At 33.2% G+C, this 19,668-nt stretch overlaps 2 protein-coding genes across 2 annotated transcripts; both read left to right on the plus strand.

The window, feature by feature from the left end:
- Positions 1–1,011: 1,011 nt before the first annotated feature.
- LOC115880791 (lysosomal alpha-mannosidase-like) lies at positions 1,012–14,661 on the plus strand. The gene is made up of 16 exons (XM_030898076.1): positions 1,012–1,182; positions 2,989–3,091; positions 3,149–3,230; positions 5,250–5,435; positions 5,494–5,699; positions 7,279–7,415; positions 8,671–8,804; positions 8,849–9,077; positions 12,349–12,548; positions 12,603–12,799; positions 12,859–13,034; positions 13,090–13,427; positions 13,480–13,886; positions 13,948–14,066; positions 14,124–14,273; positions 14,324–14,661. The coding sequence occupies exons 1-16, from the start codon at positions 1,012–1,014 to the stop codon at positions 14,612–14,614; spliced, it is 3,126 nt and encodes a 1,041-aa protein (XP_030753936.1). The 3' UTR covers positions 14,615–14,661.
- Positions 14,662–18,831: 4,170 nt separating this feature from the next.
- Positions 18,832–19,323, plus strand: LOC115880792. Its single transcript, XM_030898077.1, has one exon. It carries the CDS (start codon positions 18,832–18,834, stop codon positions 19,321–19,323), a length of 492 nt encoding a protein of 163 aa, XP_030753937.1.
- Positions 19,324–19,668: the final 345 nt, after the last annotated feature.

Raw genomic sequence — 19,668 nt, forward strand, 5'->3', positions numbered from 1 at the left:
ACTGAGCCGTACCGAACGCGCCACACGTGCCGCATTATTCGCTATTTTGTTTCTTTTTGTCCATACTACACCCGTATTTGCCAATCGAATTTCTCATCAGTCGCTTCCAGAGTCTTGTCTGCGGTGATAAGCGTGTCTTTTAATATATCTTGACAATGAATGACAACGAACAAGAAATAATTATAAGCTCGTTGCTAATAGAAGAAGAAGAAATCACGAGAAAGAATCGAAAGTTATATCTTCACAATATTTGCAAAAATCCAAATTATTTCCATATTTAATTGAGGATGAACTAAAAAATGTTCAATATGAGCCATGAAAAATTTGCGAACTTTCTTAGCATATTGAATTTCTAATCTCCTCTTCGGCTACCTATGTAGAGTGGAAGGAATTGCGTGTGACGTCAGCAGCACTAGCCGCATTTATCGAAAATCATTCTGGCCCAACAATGCTGGCCGCATTTTTGTCGATGCGATTCGTGCGGCTCTGGCTAGTGTGCGCACCTTCATTGAAAGTAACACAAACAATATTTTTCTTCGGTCGATGCGGCGCGTGCGGCTCTGGTCAGTAATCTATGAACTAAGAAAGTTAAACTAGCCATCTTATGTTCAATAGTATCATAGATAGTATTCTCATTCAGAATCATTAGGAATGTCTGTAGTGGTCTTTTTTTCTATAGATACCAAATTCCAAGCAATTATTAGTATTTCTAAGAACTAATACATAGAATTAGCAAGGGCCAGGGCTGATTGCAGGGAGAAAACATCCCAAAAGGGGCGACCATCATGGTCTTTCTGTCAAGGAGCAAGGGGAAAAGCACCACCTACCTGTTGAGCCTTATCCAGGCAGCACTTAATGTAAGGACATCGAGTAGGTAGAGTAATCATCTCGAGGAAGGAGGGTCATGGTCAGGTATTTTACATTAGGTATTTACCTCAAATTCAAGGGGGCAATAGAGAAAAAGGGACATATCTTCTATTATAGATTTGGAACAATACCGGTGTCAGGTATATGGAGAGACACACCTCACGGGTACCTCAGCCGGAGACAAACTCCTCCGCTATGAAGGGCACGGAGAGCCAATCCCCAACCGTGGGAGGGCGTATACCCTCGGAAGAAGAGCAGTTGTTGTCAGAGGAGGATGTTGCCCTCGCAGTCATTCTACATCTACATCTAGGAATAGTAATCTATCGTTGTTCTCAATCTAAGTGAACTATCTTACTATAGTTTCCTTATTTAGACTATAAATCGAAATATAATATCCAAATTGCAATATACCTAATACAAAATAGAAAGTGTCTACTTCTCAAATTGTATAAAACTCCGTTGGTACTTTTACAAAAAAACATATTTTCTAACTAAAAAATAAATTATAAAGTTATTAAATTAATTATAAAGATTTTACGAACATTAAACTAAATTTTCTTTGAGAAACAAACAAATACCTGATAATTTTAAGTACTGCATTTAAAAAGAAAAAAAAGTGTTTTTATATATCATCTAATATGCTTAAGTACCCTCTTCAAATTATGTCAGACTAAAATCAACGTTTCGTCTCTTATTAAATAGATTAACGATTATAGTCTCTATACATATACACAGTTGTATTTCCTGTATGTAAGTAAAAAGTAGGTAAAAATTTAAGGTGTATATTTCTCATTTCTGTCTTCTATTGAATAGGAACTTTTGGATTTCAGTATGAATTTCAGGCAAACACTAGTAGTAGTGTTTTATCTTTTTATTGGTGCAACGAGTTTACCTTGGTTCAATAATAATATCAAAGAAGTGAAATGTGTCAAATGGATATAAGGTAATATAAAAAATAGTAAAATAATAGCTTATTTTAATTCAGATCTTCTGTAAAGACATTTTTTTAGTTATGCCTAAACGAATTTCATGATTTTGACGGTTTAGTTAAGTAACATAAAAGTTTTCCAATATTTTTTCTTTTTACTGTAGAAATAATCGCTCGCTGCACAAGTTATCTAACTGGTGAAGCATCTTTAAAAGATTAATAATAATCTCACTATAATACCAAGTCTTAATACAATGTCTTTCCAAATTTATAAATCCAAAATCGTCAAAAGAAATGCCAAATAAACCTTAAAAGAAAGCTGTTATTTCTTATTATTTGATATATTAGTTTCTTTTCAAATTAAGAATTAATGTCCCGATCTGTTTATTATATTTGGAAAAAGCAATGTTGTTATTTTGACAAAAGTTGGAAACACCCTGTGGAATGGTTTAACATAGTAAGGAATTTAATAACAAATTTATTATCAAGGTGAATATTTTCTTAATGTGTTTTGATTGATCTTAATTTGTTTTTTATTGGAGATATTCGCTTTTGAAGAATTTTGTCCTCATCAACACACATTTGAATTAGTGTTTATTATTTTTGTAACTTCCAACAAATGTTAATATTTAAAGACAACATAATAGAGATCAACTTCTCAAAACCTAAAAAAATATCTCCTAGAGTAAACAGTAGCTAACAAATAATTATTAATAATGAATATCAATAATAACATGACTTTTTCATGTAAGCGATATTAGGAAAAAATAAAATCTTTTTTTATTGAGTCAAAAAAAACTATGAAGAAAAAAAAGCACTTGATGATAAAATGGTTTACAAATAGACCATTTAACAGGACTTGACATTTTGATTTGCCTCGTATAATGGGCAGATGGGGATTAGACTCTAAAAATTACGTAAAAAATAATTAAAATCGGCCCACTGGAACAAATTATATTAAACTCAGTGTAATTTTTATAATTTTTAACAAAGACTCAAATAATTATGAATAGCTGAGATTCTGTTAAGTCCTTCGCCAGACCTGGTTCAACTCGAAGTGAAATGTTAATTACTATAAATTAATAAAAAGGAATTTCTATAATAAACTATATTATTATAAATATAATAATAAACTATATTATTATATATAATTTATATTAAAATTAATTTCTATATATTTTCCTTTTTTGTAGTCCTGCAATCCTGTGAAAGATGGTTTCATTAATGTCCATATTATCCCACATACCCACGATGACGTAGGTTGGCTCAAAACAGTTGATCAATATTACTACGGAAGTATTATTCTAAAATCAAATATGTATTATATATTTTATTACATCTAATATTGTATAGGTAACACAGCGACTCAAAAAGCCGGGGTGCAATACATCTTAGACACTGTAGTAGATTCTCTAAGGAAAAGTGAAGACAGGAGGTAATTTTGGCTATAATTATAAGATTCAATATAAATTTCAAATCAAATCAAGCCTACGAAAGCAAACTTAAGTTTACACTTTTTCTGTAAATTTGCACTTTTTCGGTAAATTTACAAATTTTCTGTAAATTGCATGCGAATTATATTACCCAACAAAACGACGTCTCGGCATTAGAGGTGGGCAAGGATTGAACAAGTCGTTCATTTGAACAACTATTAAAAATAAATCGTGAGATTCGATTCACTGCTTAGAATATGGTTCGTTCAATTGAATAGTGGCCAGCACGGTGTTGTATTATTGTTCAGAGTTGTTCATTCAAAGAGTCGTGAGAATTGATTCATTGCTTCGTTCAACTGAATCGTGGTTCGTTCAACTGAATCGTGGCCAGCACGGATCCATAAAACTTGAACGATGAGCCATAAAAAAGAGTCGTAAGAATTGAATCAGATCACAATGCGATGGTTCGTTTCTACTTTCTACGGATTGTTCATTCAAGGAGTCGTGAGAATTGATTCATTGCTTACAATTCGATCCGTTCAATTGAATCGTGGCCAGCACGGATCCATAAAACTTGAACGATGAGCCGTAAAAAAGAGTCGTAAGAATTGAATCGGATCACAATGCGATGGTTCGTTTTTTACTTTCTATGGATTGTTCATTCAAAGAGTCGTGCGAATTGATTGATTGCTTAAAATCCGGTTCGTTCAATTGAATCGTGGCCAGCACGGATCCATTAAATTTGAACGATGAGCCGTAAAAAAGAGTCGTAAGAATTGAATCGGAATTTCTAGTTTCTACGGATTGTTCATTCAAAGAGTTGTGAGAATTGATTCATTGCTTACAATCCGGTTCGTTCAAATGAATCGTGGCCAGCACGGATCCATAGAATTTGAAAGATGAGCCGTAAAAAAGAGTCGTAAGAATTGAATCTGATCACAATGCGACTAGTTCGTTTCTACGGCGCGGCGGTAATATATGCATAGAGTGGGATACCAATATTTAGTGTTGAACAAAGTCCCTAACAAACATCATAGACATAAAATGCAAATAATAAGAAAAATTATTTATAAGAAAAAAACTTATTTATACTGGGCTAAGTATGGGAGTATCTGTAATGCATTTAATTTTCACGTTAATATTTTTGTTAAAAAATATGCACCAACTATAAAGCATTGGATATCAGACTAAAAGACGAAATCGTCTTTTTATACAACTTCAAATAAATATTGCTGGCCTCTGCTCAATATGATAAAAAAACGACGTCAGCGATGGTTATGAAATAAAGGTCGCTGTCATTTATATATAAAATTATATGGGGAATGTCATCGATGCTTATTTCCAAGCCAACTGGATGCCATTTTTTTTATCATGCAGTATTATATACTATTTATTATATAATTATTAAATCGGAATTAAAATATGCTCTAAAAATATTAAATTGGTATTAAAAACTCTTTAATAAATAGTATATATGAATTGGATTGATAATTTAATATTATTGGTAAAATAACCAATTCAATTACGCCAGTGCCATAAAGTGTTGAAAAACAAATGAAAGAACTGTATATTTCTTTTTCTGATCCTTTAAGTAATTGTCCTACCAAATTATCGCCGGTAGTGAATGAATCGTAGAAGTCGATTCGGCATTCAATGCGAAATTGAATCGTGTGATTCGATTCACTAAAAAGAATCGTAATGCCCATCACTACTCGGCATCGACCTGTTCGTTAGTCAGTAGTTAAAAGGTACCTTTGTTCTCTATCAGTTAAGATGCCATTGTGCCTACGAAGTTCCATCGGATATTACGAACGAATACATGAAAACCCACTTTCAAATCGGATTAAGTCACAAAAAAAATTTGGCATGTCTGCTAGAGGACGGTTGTGTTCTAAGTTTACATAATTTGCGAATGCATTTAGGACTCATTTTATTTCGAAGAATTTTATTTATTTTAATTTTATTTAGTAATTAAAAAATCCCTCTAAAAAAATTAATTCTGATTTAAAGTTGTTTCTTAGGTTTATATATGTAGAAACAGCATTCTTCTGGAAATGGTGGACACAACAAAGTGAGAGTGTACAAGAAGAAGTAAAAAACTTCGTTAACACAGGCAGACTGGAATTTATAGGAGGAGGATGGAGCATGAATGACGAAGCTGCTACTCATTACCACTCGATCATTGATCAAATGACTTGGGGACTAAGGTTAATTAATAAATCGTTTTTTAATTTAATGTTTCCATTAAATCTGCATGTGTTATAGAAAACTCAATGATACTTTTGGAGAATGTGGTCGTCCGAAAATTGGATGGCAAATAGATCCGTTTGGTCACAGCAAAGAAATGGCTAATATATTTGCCCAACTTGGCTTTGATGCTTATCTTATAGGTAGAATCGACTTCCAGGATAAGAACTACCGATGGCAAACTCAAACACCCGAATTTCTATGGAGGGGAAGTAGCAGTTTAGGTATAATATCCTTACCTTACTAATAATAGTATAATAGGCACAACTTAATTTATAAATCACATTGGGTAACCAGTGACGTGCGGTGAAATTTTATAAGAAGAATATAATATAATTCGATAAAGGTAATAAAAAAGAGAAAGATTTGAGATCAGATATAATTAACTACCTAAATTCATATTAATTCTTGGTTTGTATTATTAATTAAAAAGTTGGTTTCATCTTGTCCCAACATATGACATGGACTGAACTGAACACCCCCCGCCCGTGGGGATCACATTTGAGATACATTAATCAACGCTAATGTGTATCTTAAATTGTGATCACCACGGGGGGTTGTTCAGTCCTTTGAAGCTGGGAAAGCGGTGCTTCCCTATACAGTGAGAAAAAATGAAACCAAGTTTTAATTAATAATTTACGTAAGAATTAATATGAATTTAGGTAGTAAATGATATCTAATCTAAAATGTCTCTTTTTTTATTACCTTTATCGAATTATATTATATTCCTCTTCTAAAATTTTACCGCACGTCACTGGTTACCCAATGTGATTTATAAATTCAGTTCTCACTCCACTTTCTGGTTTTTGTGGTCTGGTAAGTATACAGAATGGTTCTTCTAAAGATTTTACTTGATATAAGTAAAAACAATCTTCGGATTGTCACGGGGTTTCTAACAGGACACTGTATTCTCAATGAACACCTCAGTAAGCGAAAGCTGAAAAACAGCGGCGAATGCAGATTCTGTGGGGAAAATGGGGAAACACCAGAACATCTTATCACTGAGTGCGCCGAAACGACGCGTTCGTGCCAAAAACTTTTGTGCGGATGATATCGAAGATGGAGAGCTGGCCTCTATGGCGCCGTCTCAAATACTGGCTTTTATTAAAGCCCTGAGCCTGTATGACGAATTATAACTCGTTATAACTCAAGAAAGTGAGGTGGCCGGCCGTAGCGCAAGCAGTTAGTGTGTCGATCTGCGGTGCGAGAGATGCGATGGTACTGGGTTCGATCCTCAGCCAGAACGGTCGCATTATTTATTTAAATAAAAATATTGATTTAACTAAATAGAGTGACCAACGAGCCGCCACCTCAAGGAAGGCAATGGCAAACCATCTTGAGTATATTTGCTTTGGACAGCATCTCAAATAATGCCGTTCGGATTTGGTGATAAACTGTAGGTCCGTGTACTTGTGAAACACTGATGACCCACATCACAAGTACATGCGAGAGGTAGCCGACGCTCTGTATAGAATATGGTACTGTAAGAAGAAGATAACTCAAGAAAGGGGAACACACAATAGACTTGTAAGGCCGCGGTGATTAACTCCCTTCCTAAACATTCTACATAAGGACTACCCTATGGAAATCGTAAAAATGACAAATAGAACTATATTTTAAGAATCAAGAGACAAAGTAATTACAGTAAATATAAAAACAATTAAGATTAAAATTTCGATAGGAAGAATGAATTTAGACATTATTCTCATTAAAAGCAAAGAACATCTGAAATAAATACTTGTTAATTATAATTTAAATATTCTATATGGAAGGATCAATAGGATTAAACTAACATATTTTTAGGAGAATCCAACGACATATTTTCTGGAATATTATATAACACGTACTCACCACCACCAGGCTTCTGTTTTGACATATTATGCAGCGATGAACCATTTATAGACAACAAAAAAAGTTTTGAATACAACGTAGACAAAAGAGTAAGATATATTAATATAAAAGCATAGTTTCTTGAGAAATGGTCACTACCAAACTCCAGTACCAATAATATTTTGCCGGTAGCAAAAGAAGTCTAAAAAATTAAAAAGAAGTTATATTATATAAAATGCCATTGTGTAGAATCCAAATGTGTTCTAAGTAGTTTTTTACTCGTAAACATACTAACTATTAAAACATATACATATAAATATAAAAAGTGTTCTCGTAGTAGTAAGATTCAAACGAGGCGTCAAGTTGCAAAATTCTTTTTTTTTTATCCCACAAACGACGAAAACGTCGAAATATTAAGCAAAAACTGTTTTAGCAAATATTTGAAGCATTCATTTCCAAAAACGTATCCATTGAGTGGAATCATTCACGTATCAATCATTCAGTATCTCGTTTTTCTAGAAATTAAAATTAATATTTAATTTTAAACAGAAAAAAAAACACAAAAATAGTTCGGATTATCCGGGTTTTGTTGCAGTATGATGCTCATTACGGGTTTTGATACAATATGACCAAGAAAAAAGGCGTCAGTGATGTCTATGAAAAGAAGAACGCTGTCATTTTATATGTAAATTTATATGGGAAATGTCATCGATCGTCATTTCCTAGCCAACTGGATGCCGTTTTTTTTCGATTATACGGTATTTGCATCCTAACTTGATTTATTAAATATACTATTTTATTAAAATTAAATAAGGATTTAAAAAGACGTCAGTAGTATATTATACTTGTATAAGAAGCTTATAAAAAAATCAGGATTTGTAACAATAATGACAATAATACGCAAATATAAGTTTATAAAACGAATTTTCCTTCAGTAACGTAATTTGTAGTAAATTTTATATAGGAACAGGCGACTTTTACTGCAATTTGGGATTATGTTTATGTAGATTTCCATTCAATTCGGGGTCCTATTCATCTACTATTAACATATGTCATTAGGCCATTTTTAAAAACAAATAGATAAGGCGGGTTTTGCAAGTTAAGGCCTCTAACATTTCATTGGTTTTTATTCTTTTTCTTTTTGCTTCTGACGCCGGGAAGAGATATGCCTTCTGAAACGTTATGGATTTTTGTTGTAGTGTAATGACTGCTTTCTGTTTGGATTCTACGCAGTGGGGGTTTACAAAAAATAGCTTTTGTTTTTGTTTTAATCTGTTCCAGTAACCTGGATTTTTCAAAAAAATCTGTCATAAAAACATTAATTAAGAACACTGTTTATTAATTAAAACAATAAAATCATTTCAGGTAGATGACTTTTTGGCTTATGCTACAAATGTAAGCAAAATTTATACTACGAATAATATTCTGATTACAATGGGTGAGGATTTCCATTATCAAGATGCTGAAGTTTGGTTTAAAAATCTAGATAAACTTATACGGTAATACTTCTGCCATTACACTTACTTAGAACATATTTACTACTTTACACTAATGAACGTCAAAGCACCGGATCAAAGTTCAACTTGTTATACTCGACACCATCTTGTTACGTTAAAGCCGTCTATGATGAAACTAAAAACAATAGTAACTGGTTGCTGAAGAAAGACGATTTCTTCCCTTACGCATCGCAAAATCACACTTACTGGACGGGATACTTTACCTCGAGACCTGCGATCAAGCGTTATGAAAGAATTGGAAACAATTTTCTTCAAGTAAGTTAAAGCATGCATTTCCATAACGTTGTAAGTGCCAATATTTCCTATTATGTTGCTTTAATAGAAAAACAGTTAGGAGACTCTTAATAGGAAAACAGTTGTAAATGCCATGTTAAAAGCCTAAATTTATTTTGTGATGATATCGTTGACAGCGCGCGGCGACCTGAAAATTGGGGGTAGCGTGGCTATACAAGTCGTAACGTTGTAAATATCACAGTGCAAGTTTATTCGCAGCTTCGGTCTACAAAAGAGAAATTTGGTACGATGATGGTGGCTAAACGTTTGAGCAAGATCGGTGAAGTCAGACCATTATATTTAAGTCTGGTACTACATTAGAAGGCGTTAATGGCACGCAGCCGCAGATCCAAAAAAACTAGAACTCGCTTTGGTATTACGGAAAAAAAGGAAGCGTGTATTAAAAAAATGCTCTCATACTGCACGGTGATGATAAAAACTTCTTTAAAGATAAATTAGGTTACGTAGGGCAAGTTTCTACTGCCGAAATCAACGATTAAAAATATAGTCATTAACGTTTTTACTTGCATGTTTATAATAACTTGCAACGTTTTGGCATTAGACTGACTTTTAAATATTTTTTGTAATAAACTTTGTTTATCGTTCCTTCAAGCCATGTTTTTTATTTAATGCCTTAATTATTAGATATTCATTCTTCGTATTAATATACGAAGAGAAGAAATATGAACAGAATATGAACATATTTCTGATGAAATATGTTCAAAACATAACATTCGTTCAAAACTGTTTTTTTTTCTTCCTCAAAAATGTATAATTTGGCATTTATGCTAGGTTTAAAATCTGTGATGTGATTTTAAACCTAGCACAATATTCTGCTAATATTCGCTAAATTCCATTTTACATTCTATCCCGATTTCTGTAAATCTAACATAGTGACAAAAAATATAAATTTCTTTATTTACAATAACATCTTTTCTGGTAAATGAGAAGAAATGTTTAAAATTAAGATTGAACTTAAGCCTCTTTTAACTAAACAAAAATACTTTCTACAATTTTTTATCTTCCTCGACAGTGACAATATTAACAGGATAGATGAATAATGTAAAATGTTCAGTATGTTATGAAAAAACTTAGTTTCCAAGAGTATCAAAGAGTTCTTCTGATCAGAAGACACAAGATACAAGATGATATATCCTTATTAATTAGCATAAAAGGTGCATTTGTGTTTTAAATCGTATGGAATAAAAGGCGAATATGTGTTCTAGATCCATAAAAACTAACGATTTTTATTATCGCTCTTAAGTTTCAAAAGTTTACCAAAAAATTATTCGATTCTTCGACATAGTTATCGGCCTGATCAACTGCGACCTTTTCAGAACTATTGTGATCTTCTACTGATCCTTAGGTTACATCCTAAGGTTACATCATCCAGTCCTATTCTTCTCAAAAAGTCTTGCAACTTGGAGACTGTACTCTCCATATAGCTCTCTGTCAAGTACTAGTTTTGAATTTTTGACATATCTTTATTTCTCATCGAGATCCAAAATAAAACAAAAGGAAAATGAAAAAATATATTTATTATGAAATGAACAAAATTCTTACAGCTTTAGTGTATATTAATAAATAATATTTTCTTGCCTTTAGCTGTGTATTTTTTCTAATTTCGAAAAATCGAAAGTTGAGAAAAAAAAGTAAAAAGAAAATTGTTTTGCTAGTCGTAAAGGAGGGAATCAAGCTCCACTCCCACAACCGGTTTCTGGGCCTACCCTTCATCAGGTGGGCTGTCCAGGGGCTGGTTCTCACCGATACGGCAAGCAAAACTTCTTCTATATCAACAGACGATGTCGCAAAGTGTCGGTGAGATATTAATGCATCTCTCGTCAAAAAAAAACGGGTTATGGGAGCTTGGTTTCCCCCTTTACGACAAGCAAAACAATTTTCTTTTTATTTTTTTTCTCTACTTTCGATTTTTGAAATTAGAAAAAATACACAGCTAAAGGCAAGAAAATATTATTTATTTATTAATATATTCTAAAGCTGTAAGAATTTTGTTCATTTCATATATATTTGAGCGGGCCGAAAAACGCTCTTTACCATCTTTTGACGGGGGATGCATTAATATCTCACCGACACTTTACGACATCGTCTGTTGATATAGAAGAAGTTTTGCTTGCCGTATCGGTGAGAACCACCCCTGATGAAGGGTAGGCCCAGAAACCCCCCCTTTACGACAAGGAACAAAGCAAAACAATTTTCTTTTCACTTTTTATTTTTTTTCTCTACTTTATTATTAATTAAAAAAAATTAAAAATTTAAATTATTAATTAAAAAAAATACACAGCTAAAGGCAAGAAAATATTATTTATTAATTTATAAATATATTTATTATTCTATATAGTATATAAAAAGATAAAAACCTATCTATTAAGCACAAAAAGCAAAGAAAATATAAAGAATAAAAAAATGACAGTGCCTAAAGATGAGCTTGTTCCCTACACACTTTTTTGCGCATTCTAAACAAATTGTTCTCTTCACTTTCTTCAATATTAGTCTACTGATCGTTCACATCCATATTTTCATCATCTATAACAAAACATACACAGCTACATACCGTTAGATATTAGTTAAAAACCGTTTTTTACCTTCTAATTCGAATTCAGAATTATGATCGCTCTCTATGGCAACATTTTCGCCACATTCAGATTCTATGTCAATATTTTGCTATTATCGCTGCCAGTCTCTTCAAACCACTTTAGAAGAGCCCCCTTGTAATTTTGCTCACCATACTTCACTGAGCTGTTTTGAGCTACTAGGTGCTTGATTCATTCCACAAATTAAAAAAAAAATACGTTAACGCTAACACTCCGTCTGTCAGACGGCATCGACAGTTTGAACTAAAATATTTCGAAAACTGCACACTTTCCCAAATTGCCCTGCCGGCCTTTAACTTGTTTTGGTGCGTATTGAATTACAGAGTTGGATGATAATTAGAAGCGGAGAGGAGAGGAGATGTCATATGTCCAGCTAGTCCGTTGCGTCTGTGAGACGGGGTGTTAGTACTTAAGGGTTAATATGCGTCGTATAGTCGTATCAACAAATACCAAACTCTCAAATTCAATCGTGACGTCGTTAAGAGTATAGCACGCGTGTCAAACTAAATTTTAGGACACTAGATGTAAGCGCTAGGTATCACGATCGTAATTCTATTAAATATGTACATTTTCCTAAAAATCTGAACAAAATGATCATGTAACGACCAATCGAATTAATAATATTACAAATTAAATTTTAGGTCTGTAAACAGTTATATGCTTTAGCAGATTTAGGATCAGATGACAATGAAGAGCTTAGTGATTTGAGGGAAATAATGGGAATTTTACAGCATCACGATGCTGTAGCTGGGACCGAAAAGCAACATGTAGCAGATGATTATGCCAGACAGCTACAACGAGCAATTGACGAATGTGAAAATCTGGCTAATACTGCTTTAAAGTAAAAAAATATAAAAATAACTTTTAACTTAAAACTTTTAACAAAATGTTTCAGTAAATTAATAAACTCTAACTCAAATACTACTGAAGCTACTTTCAAGACATGTTTACTTGCTAACATAAGTCAATGTTCAGTTACCGAAACATTAGAAAATTTTGTAGTTACTCTTTACAACCCACTAAGTAGATCTGTTGATAAACTGATTACATTGCCTGTAACTGGAAGTAACTACAATATTCAGGACAAAGATGGTAAAAAACAACTAAAAACAGAAGAAAAAAAAATATATATATATATGTATACTTTCTAGGAAATATTTTGGAGTCTGACATTTTTCCTATACCGGACTATATAAAAAATATCCCTGGAAGAGAAAGCAACGCAACCCATGATCTTTACTTTATCGGAAAGAGTATTCCACCTTTGGGTTGGAAATCTTTCATTATTAGCTTAAACGACACCAAAAAATCATCTATCAAACTTAAAGTAAGCAGTTTCTTTCTGTAATAAATTATTTAACTTCTAAGCAAAATTATTTTAGAACTCAACGACATCGTTTGACATTGACGAAGATACTGGATTAGTCAATAAAATTACTCTTAACAACATATCTATTCCTTTTGGACAAAACTTCTATTTTTATAATGGTTTCGTAGGAGATAATCAACATCCTGAAAATAGATCATCTGGTGCCTACGTTTTTAGACCAGACGGTGAGATTAAAAAAATTGCTGAACGTGCGGAAGTTACTTCTTACGAGGGGTCGCTAGTCTTTGAAATTAGACAAAAATTCAGCGATTATGTGAGTCAGACCGCAAGAGTCAATAAAGTAGAAAATTATATTGAATTTGATTGGGTAATTGGACCAATTCCAGATACGTAAGTTGTCGGCTATTTTTAATTTAAACCTTTTACATTTTTTTTACTTTAGTGGTCCCAATGGAATTGAAATTGTTACAAAATATTCAACCAACTTAACATCAAACGCAACGTTTTATACAGATTCCAATGGAAAAGAAATGCTAAAGAGAATTAGAGATTTTAGACCTACTTGGAAGCTAGAAAATACAGAACCGGAATCTGGAAATTACTACCCGATAACCTCCAAAATATCAATTAGAGATGAAGAAGCAGGTATTGAAGTTGCTGTACTCAATGATAGAGCTCAAGGGGGATCGAGTTTAAAAGATGGAGAAATTGAGCTAATGATTCACAGAAGTTGTATTCATGATGATGACTTTGGTGTCAGTGAAGCCTTAAATGAAAAAGCATTTGACACTGGACTAGTAATAAGGGGATCTCATTATATAACTGCAGGTTACTTAAATCCTGAAGGTGGTAAGTTAGGCGTTTTGTTTATTATTTGAAAACATTCAGAAGAATTTTTATTAAAACTTAGGGAAATCAATTTCGTCTGTCGAAAGAGATATCGCTCAAAGAAGACTTTTGGATACATGGACTTTTATTACTCCCTTAAGACAGAGTTTTGAAGATTATAAGACAAATTATGTCATGGAGGTACAATAATCAGTAGTTATATGAAACTGTATAAAAATATTTAAATTACTCTTTTAGTATTCTGGGATTAATAATTCTCTACCTAATAATGTTCAAATACTAACATTAGAACCATGGAAAAATTCAAGTGTACTTTTAAGACTCGAACACGTTTTTGAAAATGATGAAGATCAAGCATTGTCTCAACCAGTCAGCATTAGTTTAAAAGTAAGTCTGTCATTTTCTGTATTGCATAATATAAAATCGTGTTGTTTTAGAATTTATTTGTACAATTTGAAATTGTATCTCTTCAAGAAACAACTTTAGGAGCTAATCAATGGTTAAAAGATAACGAACGTCTAAGATTCAATACAACTGGTACGTTAGAAGATCTTCTTTACAATGATGAAAATACAGATATTGAGTACGCTAATTTGATCAATGAAAAGTGGAATAATAAGGAAGAAAATGTTGGCAATGTGGCTCTGAATGACAATATAAATGCTTTTGAAGTAGTCTTAAATCCAAGTGATATTCGTACATTTGTACTTGAAATTAAGAGGATTTAAATACACTAAAAATATTGAAAATTAAATATAGATGATACTAATACTTAGTTGTAGTGTTTTTTTTTATATCCGGTTAATTGGAAAAAACTCATTATAAACGACATTAAAATATTTCTTTAAAAATAAGATACAGAATCATCCCCAAAACTCATAATCAATTTGAACAGATATTGACGCTTATCAAGTAAATTAAATATATCTTGAATCCTCGATAAGTGTTGACATTATTCATGCAATTTCATATTACTGTACTTTTTTCAAATTATTATATATTTGTAATACATTTAAATTTATATAGTATATATTATAGTATTTACTGATGAAAACATTATCAGTACTGACATAAAATTTGAATTTGGTGCAGAATGCTTTGGCATATCCACCTAATACAGCGCAACTGTTCTAATTTTATTTACGTCAAAGTTGTCACTTAAATATCAGTGAAGTTGATAAGTACTGAAAATCATATTTCAAAAAAAGTCATGGAGAAAACGATTATTGACACTCGGTGAGTAATTGATACCAGAAAATGCATTAGGATCGTACGTATGATCGAAAAAAAAACGGCGGAAGCGATAGCTATGAAATAAAGATTGCTGTCATTTTATATGTAAATTTATATGGGAAATGTTATCGATCGCCATTTCCCAGCCAGAATTTCCTGTATTTGATCAATGGAAACGGGATAATAAGTTAGCTTCAACTATTTACCGGTCTAGTCCGGTAAAAAAAATTACTGTAGAAACCTTATTCTCCTGACTGAAATCAGATATGTAAAGATATGTTTTACGATACAGTATAAAATAAAATAAATTTACTGTTACATATCTAATGACATATATTAATAGTGGGACCCTGAAATCTACATAAACATAATCCCAAAGTTCAGTAAAAGTCGCCTATTCCTGTATAAAATTTACTACAAATTACATTCCTACAGCAAAATCCGTCTTATCTACTTATATAGCTTTTTATTGTCGTTATTGTTACAAATCCTGCATTTTTATAAGCTTTTTACACAAGTATAATATTACTACTGACGTCTTTTCAAATCATTTCATGATCATATTGTATCAAAACCCGCAATATCCATCATACTGCAACAAAACCCGCCTTATCTGAATTATTTTTGTGTTTTTTCTGTTTAAAAATTAAATATTAATTTTTATTTCTAGACAAATAAAACACAAAATAATGATTCCACTCAATGGACACGTTTTTTTTGTAAACTAACGCTTCAAACATATGCTAAAACAGTTTTTGCATGTTATCTTGACACAACGTTTGTGGGATAAGACGTGTTTTGCAACTTGACGCCTCATATATATAGCTTTTAATATATAAATATATTATAAGCTGTCATCACACTGGACGTGAAGAATGCATTCAACAATGCTTCATGGCAGTTAATTCTGGACAAGTTAAGGGGGCGAGGAATAGATGAAAGCCTTTTAGCATTGGTAAAATGATACCTGAGTGAGCGTGAGTTGATTGTGCAGTACGAAGACGCAAATAAGAATTTGGAACTGAGTAGTGGCGTACCTCAAGGCTCAGTTCTTGGGCCATTTCTATGGAATGTCTTGTATGACGATCTATTGAGAACGGAGATGCCAAAGGACGTAACGCTAATTGGATCTTAAGCTTAGAAATGCTTAACGCTTAAGAAATTCACGGACAGCGTCTTCTTTCATAATTACGTGAAACTTTATAGAAAGGTTTATCGTAAGACTATGAAAGCTGCCAAGGACATTTATTATAATGCGAGGCTAGCCAAAGCCGGTAATGTCGCTAAGGAGACTTGGGCTATTGTAAATGACTTAAGGAATAAGACTTCTTCGTCTGGCACAGTCTTTAATTCACCTGAAGATTTAAACACTTACTTTGTTAATGTGGCTAAAAATTTAGTGAACACCATAACTCCTTCCCATGATTCACTTTCATATCTCCCTAAAGCAAATGAGAATTTACACAGTTTCTTCCTCACGCCCGTAGTATTAGATGAGCTCCGTAGTACAATTAATAGTATTAAAAACAAATCCTCATCTGGGACTGATGGGCTTACTCTCAAAATGTTCTCTGAACTTCCTGAATGCACATTAAACCATCTTACTACTTTAATTAACGAGTCATTCCAAAAGGAGTTTTTCCAAACTGTCTTAAGACAGCAATAATTATTCCTCTGTATAAAGGAGGTGATAAAGATGAAGCTTCGAACTATCGCCCAATTGCACTCCTGCCCACATTATCTAAGATCATTGAAAGATTGGTTAAAAAAGGTTTCTATCTTTTTCTCCTTAAATATAAAATACTTACTACCCATCAATTTGGATTTCTAAGTAACAGTTGCACAAATGATGCTATGTTCGACCTTTTAATAATGTATACTCTAGCCTGAATAACCATCACTCTACAGCAACAACAATTTTCTGTGATTTCTCTAAGGCTTTCGATTGTGTAAATCAAAATATCTTAATTAACAAATTGCAATACTATGGTTTCAGGGGAGTGCCTCTCGAATGGCTTAAGTCATATCTTGGCAACAGAAGGCAGCTTGTGAGGATTGATACGTCTATGTCTTCTTGTAAGCCTATAGAATGTGGTGTCCCTCAGGGTTCAGTACTTGGCCCTATTTTGTTTCTAGTGTTTATCAACGACATTGCAAATCTGGACATTAGCGGTAAAATCTGCCTCTTTGTGGACGATACTAGTTTCACTTGGAGCGGCCCAGATGTTGCGGCGCTATATGATACTATATCCCATGACTTACGCACCATTAAGTCTTGGTGCGATTCTAATCTCCTATGCCTCAACCTATCAAAAACTAAAGTTTTGTCATATAAAAGTACTATACAACCTTTTGTACTCAATAACACTACTATTGACGCCGTGGACTCGGTGAAATTCTTAGGACTTCTTGTAGACAACTCGTTAAAATGGGACTCTCACATTGAAGCTCTATCAAAGAAACTAAGCGTTGCCTGTTTTGCGCTAAGATCAGTTTCTAAGGAACTTAACTTCTCAACCTCTAGAATAGCCTATTATGCCCTTTTTGAGTCACATCTTCGTTATGCCCTTCCATTCTGGGGTACTTGCTGCGCAACAAAATTTGATCGTGTTTTCATACTTCAAAAGAGAGCAGTTCGATATTTATTGGGACTGAACAGTAGAACTCACTGCCAGAATTTCTTTAAAAATTTGAAAATACTGACTCTTCCTTCTTTATTCATTTTTGAATCCGTTTGCTTAATCCGCAAGCACATATCTGCTATTCCCGAAAGGCCATCTCATAACTATCCACTTAGGAATGCAGAGCACGATCTTTATCTGCCAACCCCGAGCTCAGAACTAGTTAAGGGTTCAATACTGTACAATGCCAAAAAAATGTACAATCATCTGCCTTTGAATATCAAATCGCTTTCATTCTTTCCCGCATTTCGCAAGGCTCTAAAATCATACCTACTGGAGAGAGCCCTATATGCGGTAAACGACTTTTTTGTTGATGTTTGATTATGAACAATTTTGAATTTTAAAATTTAGACCATCTCACACACTGGTCAAAGGTCAAGTATTTAATATTCTATAACTTTAAAATTATATCTATTTACTGCGTACTGTTCTAAAATTGTCCATGTATATTCTTTTTGTAATTTTAAAGACTTAATTTTTTTTGAATTGTATTATTTGTATTGTGTATTTTTTGTTGTTTGTATTTTTTTGTGATTGTCGATGATGTGAGTGCTTTGTCGATGAAGCTGTTTTGGCTTTTTGCACAATAAAGCGTTGTTTGTTTTGTTTGTTTGTTTTGGATTTGCAGACGATATAGCAATGGTATCAGTTGATAGCAGTGAGGTTAGGGAAATGTCGGGAAATGGAGGGTCTTAATGTATGGACAAAACTGGATGGACAAAAACTGTCTCAGACTCGCATCGGAAAAAACGGAAGCGGTCCTCCTAACTAAATGGACTAACTTGAAACAAGTGCATTTTAACCTGCTTGGGACACGAGTTGTACCTGGTAGATCATTTTAACTTTCTCCATACACGTACACAGTACCATAAAAAAGCGGAAGAAACAATGTCCTCCCTTTCCAGACTTATTCCAAGCAAATCTAAAAGGAAAATACTGGCATGTGTAATGCAATCCCAGATAATTTATGCTGCACCAGTGTGGAATAACGCAACGAGTAGTAAGATACCAGGAAACTCACCAGAATTCAGATGTCCATTAGAATAACTAGGGCCTACAAGACAATCTCAGCTAAAGCAGTCGGAGTAATAGCTGCAATATTACCCATAGACCTCCTTATCAATGAAAGAGCCAACATATACAACGGACAGGACAGAGCCACGGCGCGAAATTCCCCAATGGCCAATTGGCAGGGGCGCTGGAGAACTATTACAAAAGGCCGATGGACACATAGGATCATCACAAACATTAGCAATTGGCAGAATAGGCGCTACGGGGAGGTCGACTACTACCTCACTCAGGCCCTCTCGGGGTACGGCTGCTTCAACGCATTCCTATATAAAAGGAAAAGATCAAATACGGAGATTTGTAAATACTGTGAAGCAATAGATGATGCGGAACATATGCTTTTTGCTGTCCTAAATGGCATGACGCAAGAGAGATATATGAGAAAGAATTGGGCAGGTTTACTCTGGAGAACTTTGCCTTGGACATCATGGGAGAAGAAAATGAATGGAAGATAATCTATAATGTTATACGGACGATCATTAGGACCAAGGATCAGGAAATGAGAGTATCGGGATAAGTAGAATACACAAACTCACATAATTAAATAAAGATAACAAAGAAAAATGAGCCAAGATGAGATAGCGATATACTTACATAATAGACAAGATAATATAATGATCTAATAGAAAGCAAATATTAATACCTATCAATAAATACAATGTACAAATCATGCAATGGAATTTTGGAAAAAACATCACTAATCAATAACACATTTTGGTCAAGACTCATTAACTACTTAAGTGTATTCTCAAAATAGATATTTTAAAAGTTAAGTTTAGAATAATCTTGATTTATAAATA

The sequence above is a fragment of the Sitophilus oryzae genome, unplaced genomic scaffold (assembly GCF_002938485.1).
Source record: "Sitophilus oryzae breed Bouriz unplaced genomic scaffold, Soryzae_2.0 scaffold_1658_pilon_pilon, whole genome shotgun sequence".
Classification (NCBI taxonomy): Eukaryota; Metazoa; Arthropoda; class Insecta; order Coleoptera; family Curculionidae; genus Sitophilus; species Sitophilus oryzae.

Excerpts from the sequence above, each read along its gene's own strand:
- LOC115880791 (XM_030898076.1), top strand. The coding sequence starts at position 1,012 with ATGGAGAGACACACCTCACGGGTACCTCAGCCGGAGACAAACTCCTCC. Across the intron at positions 5,436-5,493 it reads CAAATGACTTGGGGACTAAG|AAAACTCAATGATACTTTTG; the intron begins GTTAATTAATAA and ends CATGTGTTATAG. Across the intron at positions 13,428-13,479 it reads ATTGGACCAATTCCAGATAC|TGGTCCCAATGGAATTGAAA; the intron begins GTAAGTTGTCGG and ends TTTTTACTTTAG.
- LOC115880792 (XM_030898077.1), top strand. The coding sequence starts at position 18,832 with ATGTCCATTAGAATAACTAGGGCCTACAAGACAATCTCAGCTAAAGCA.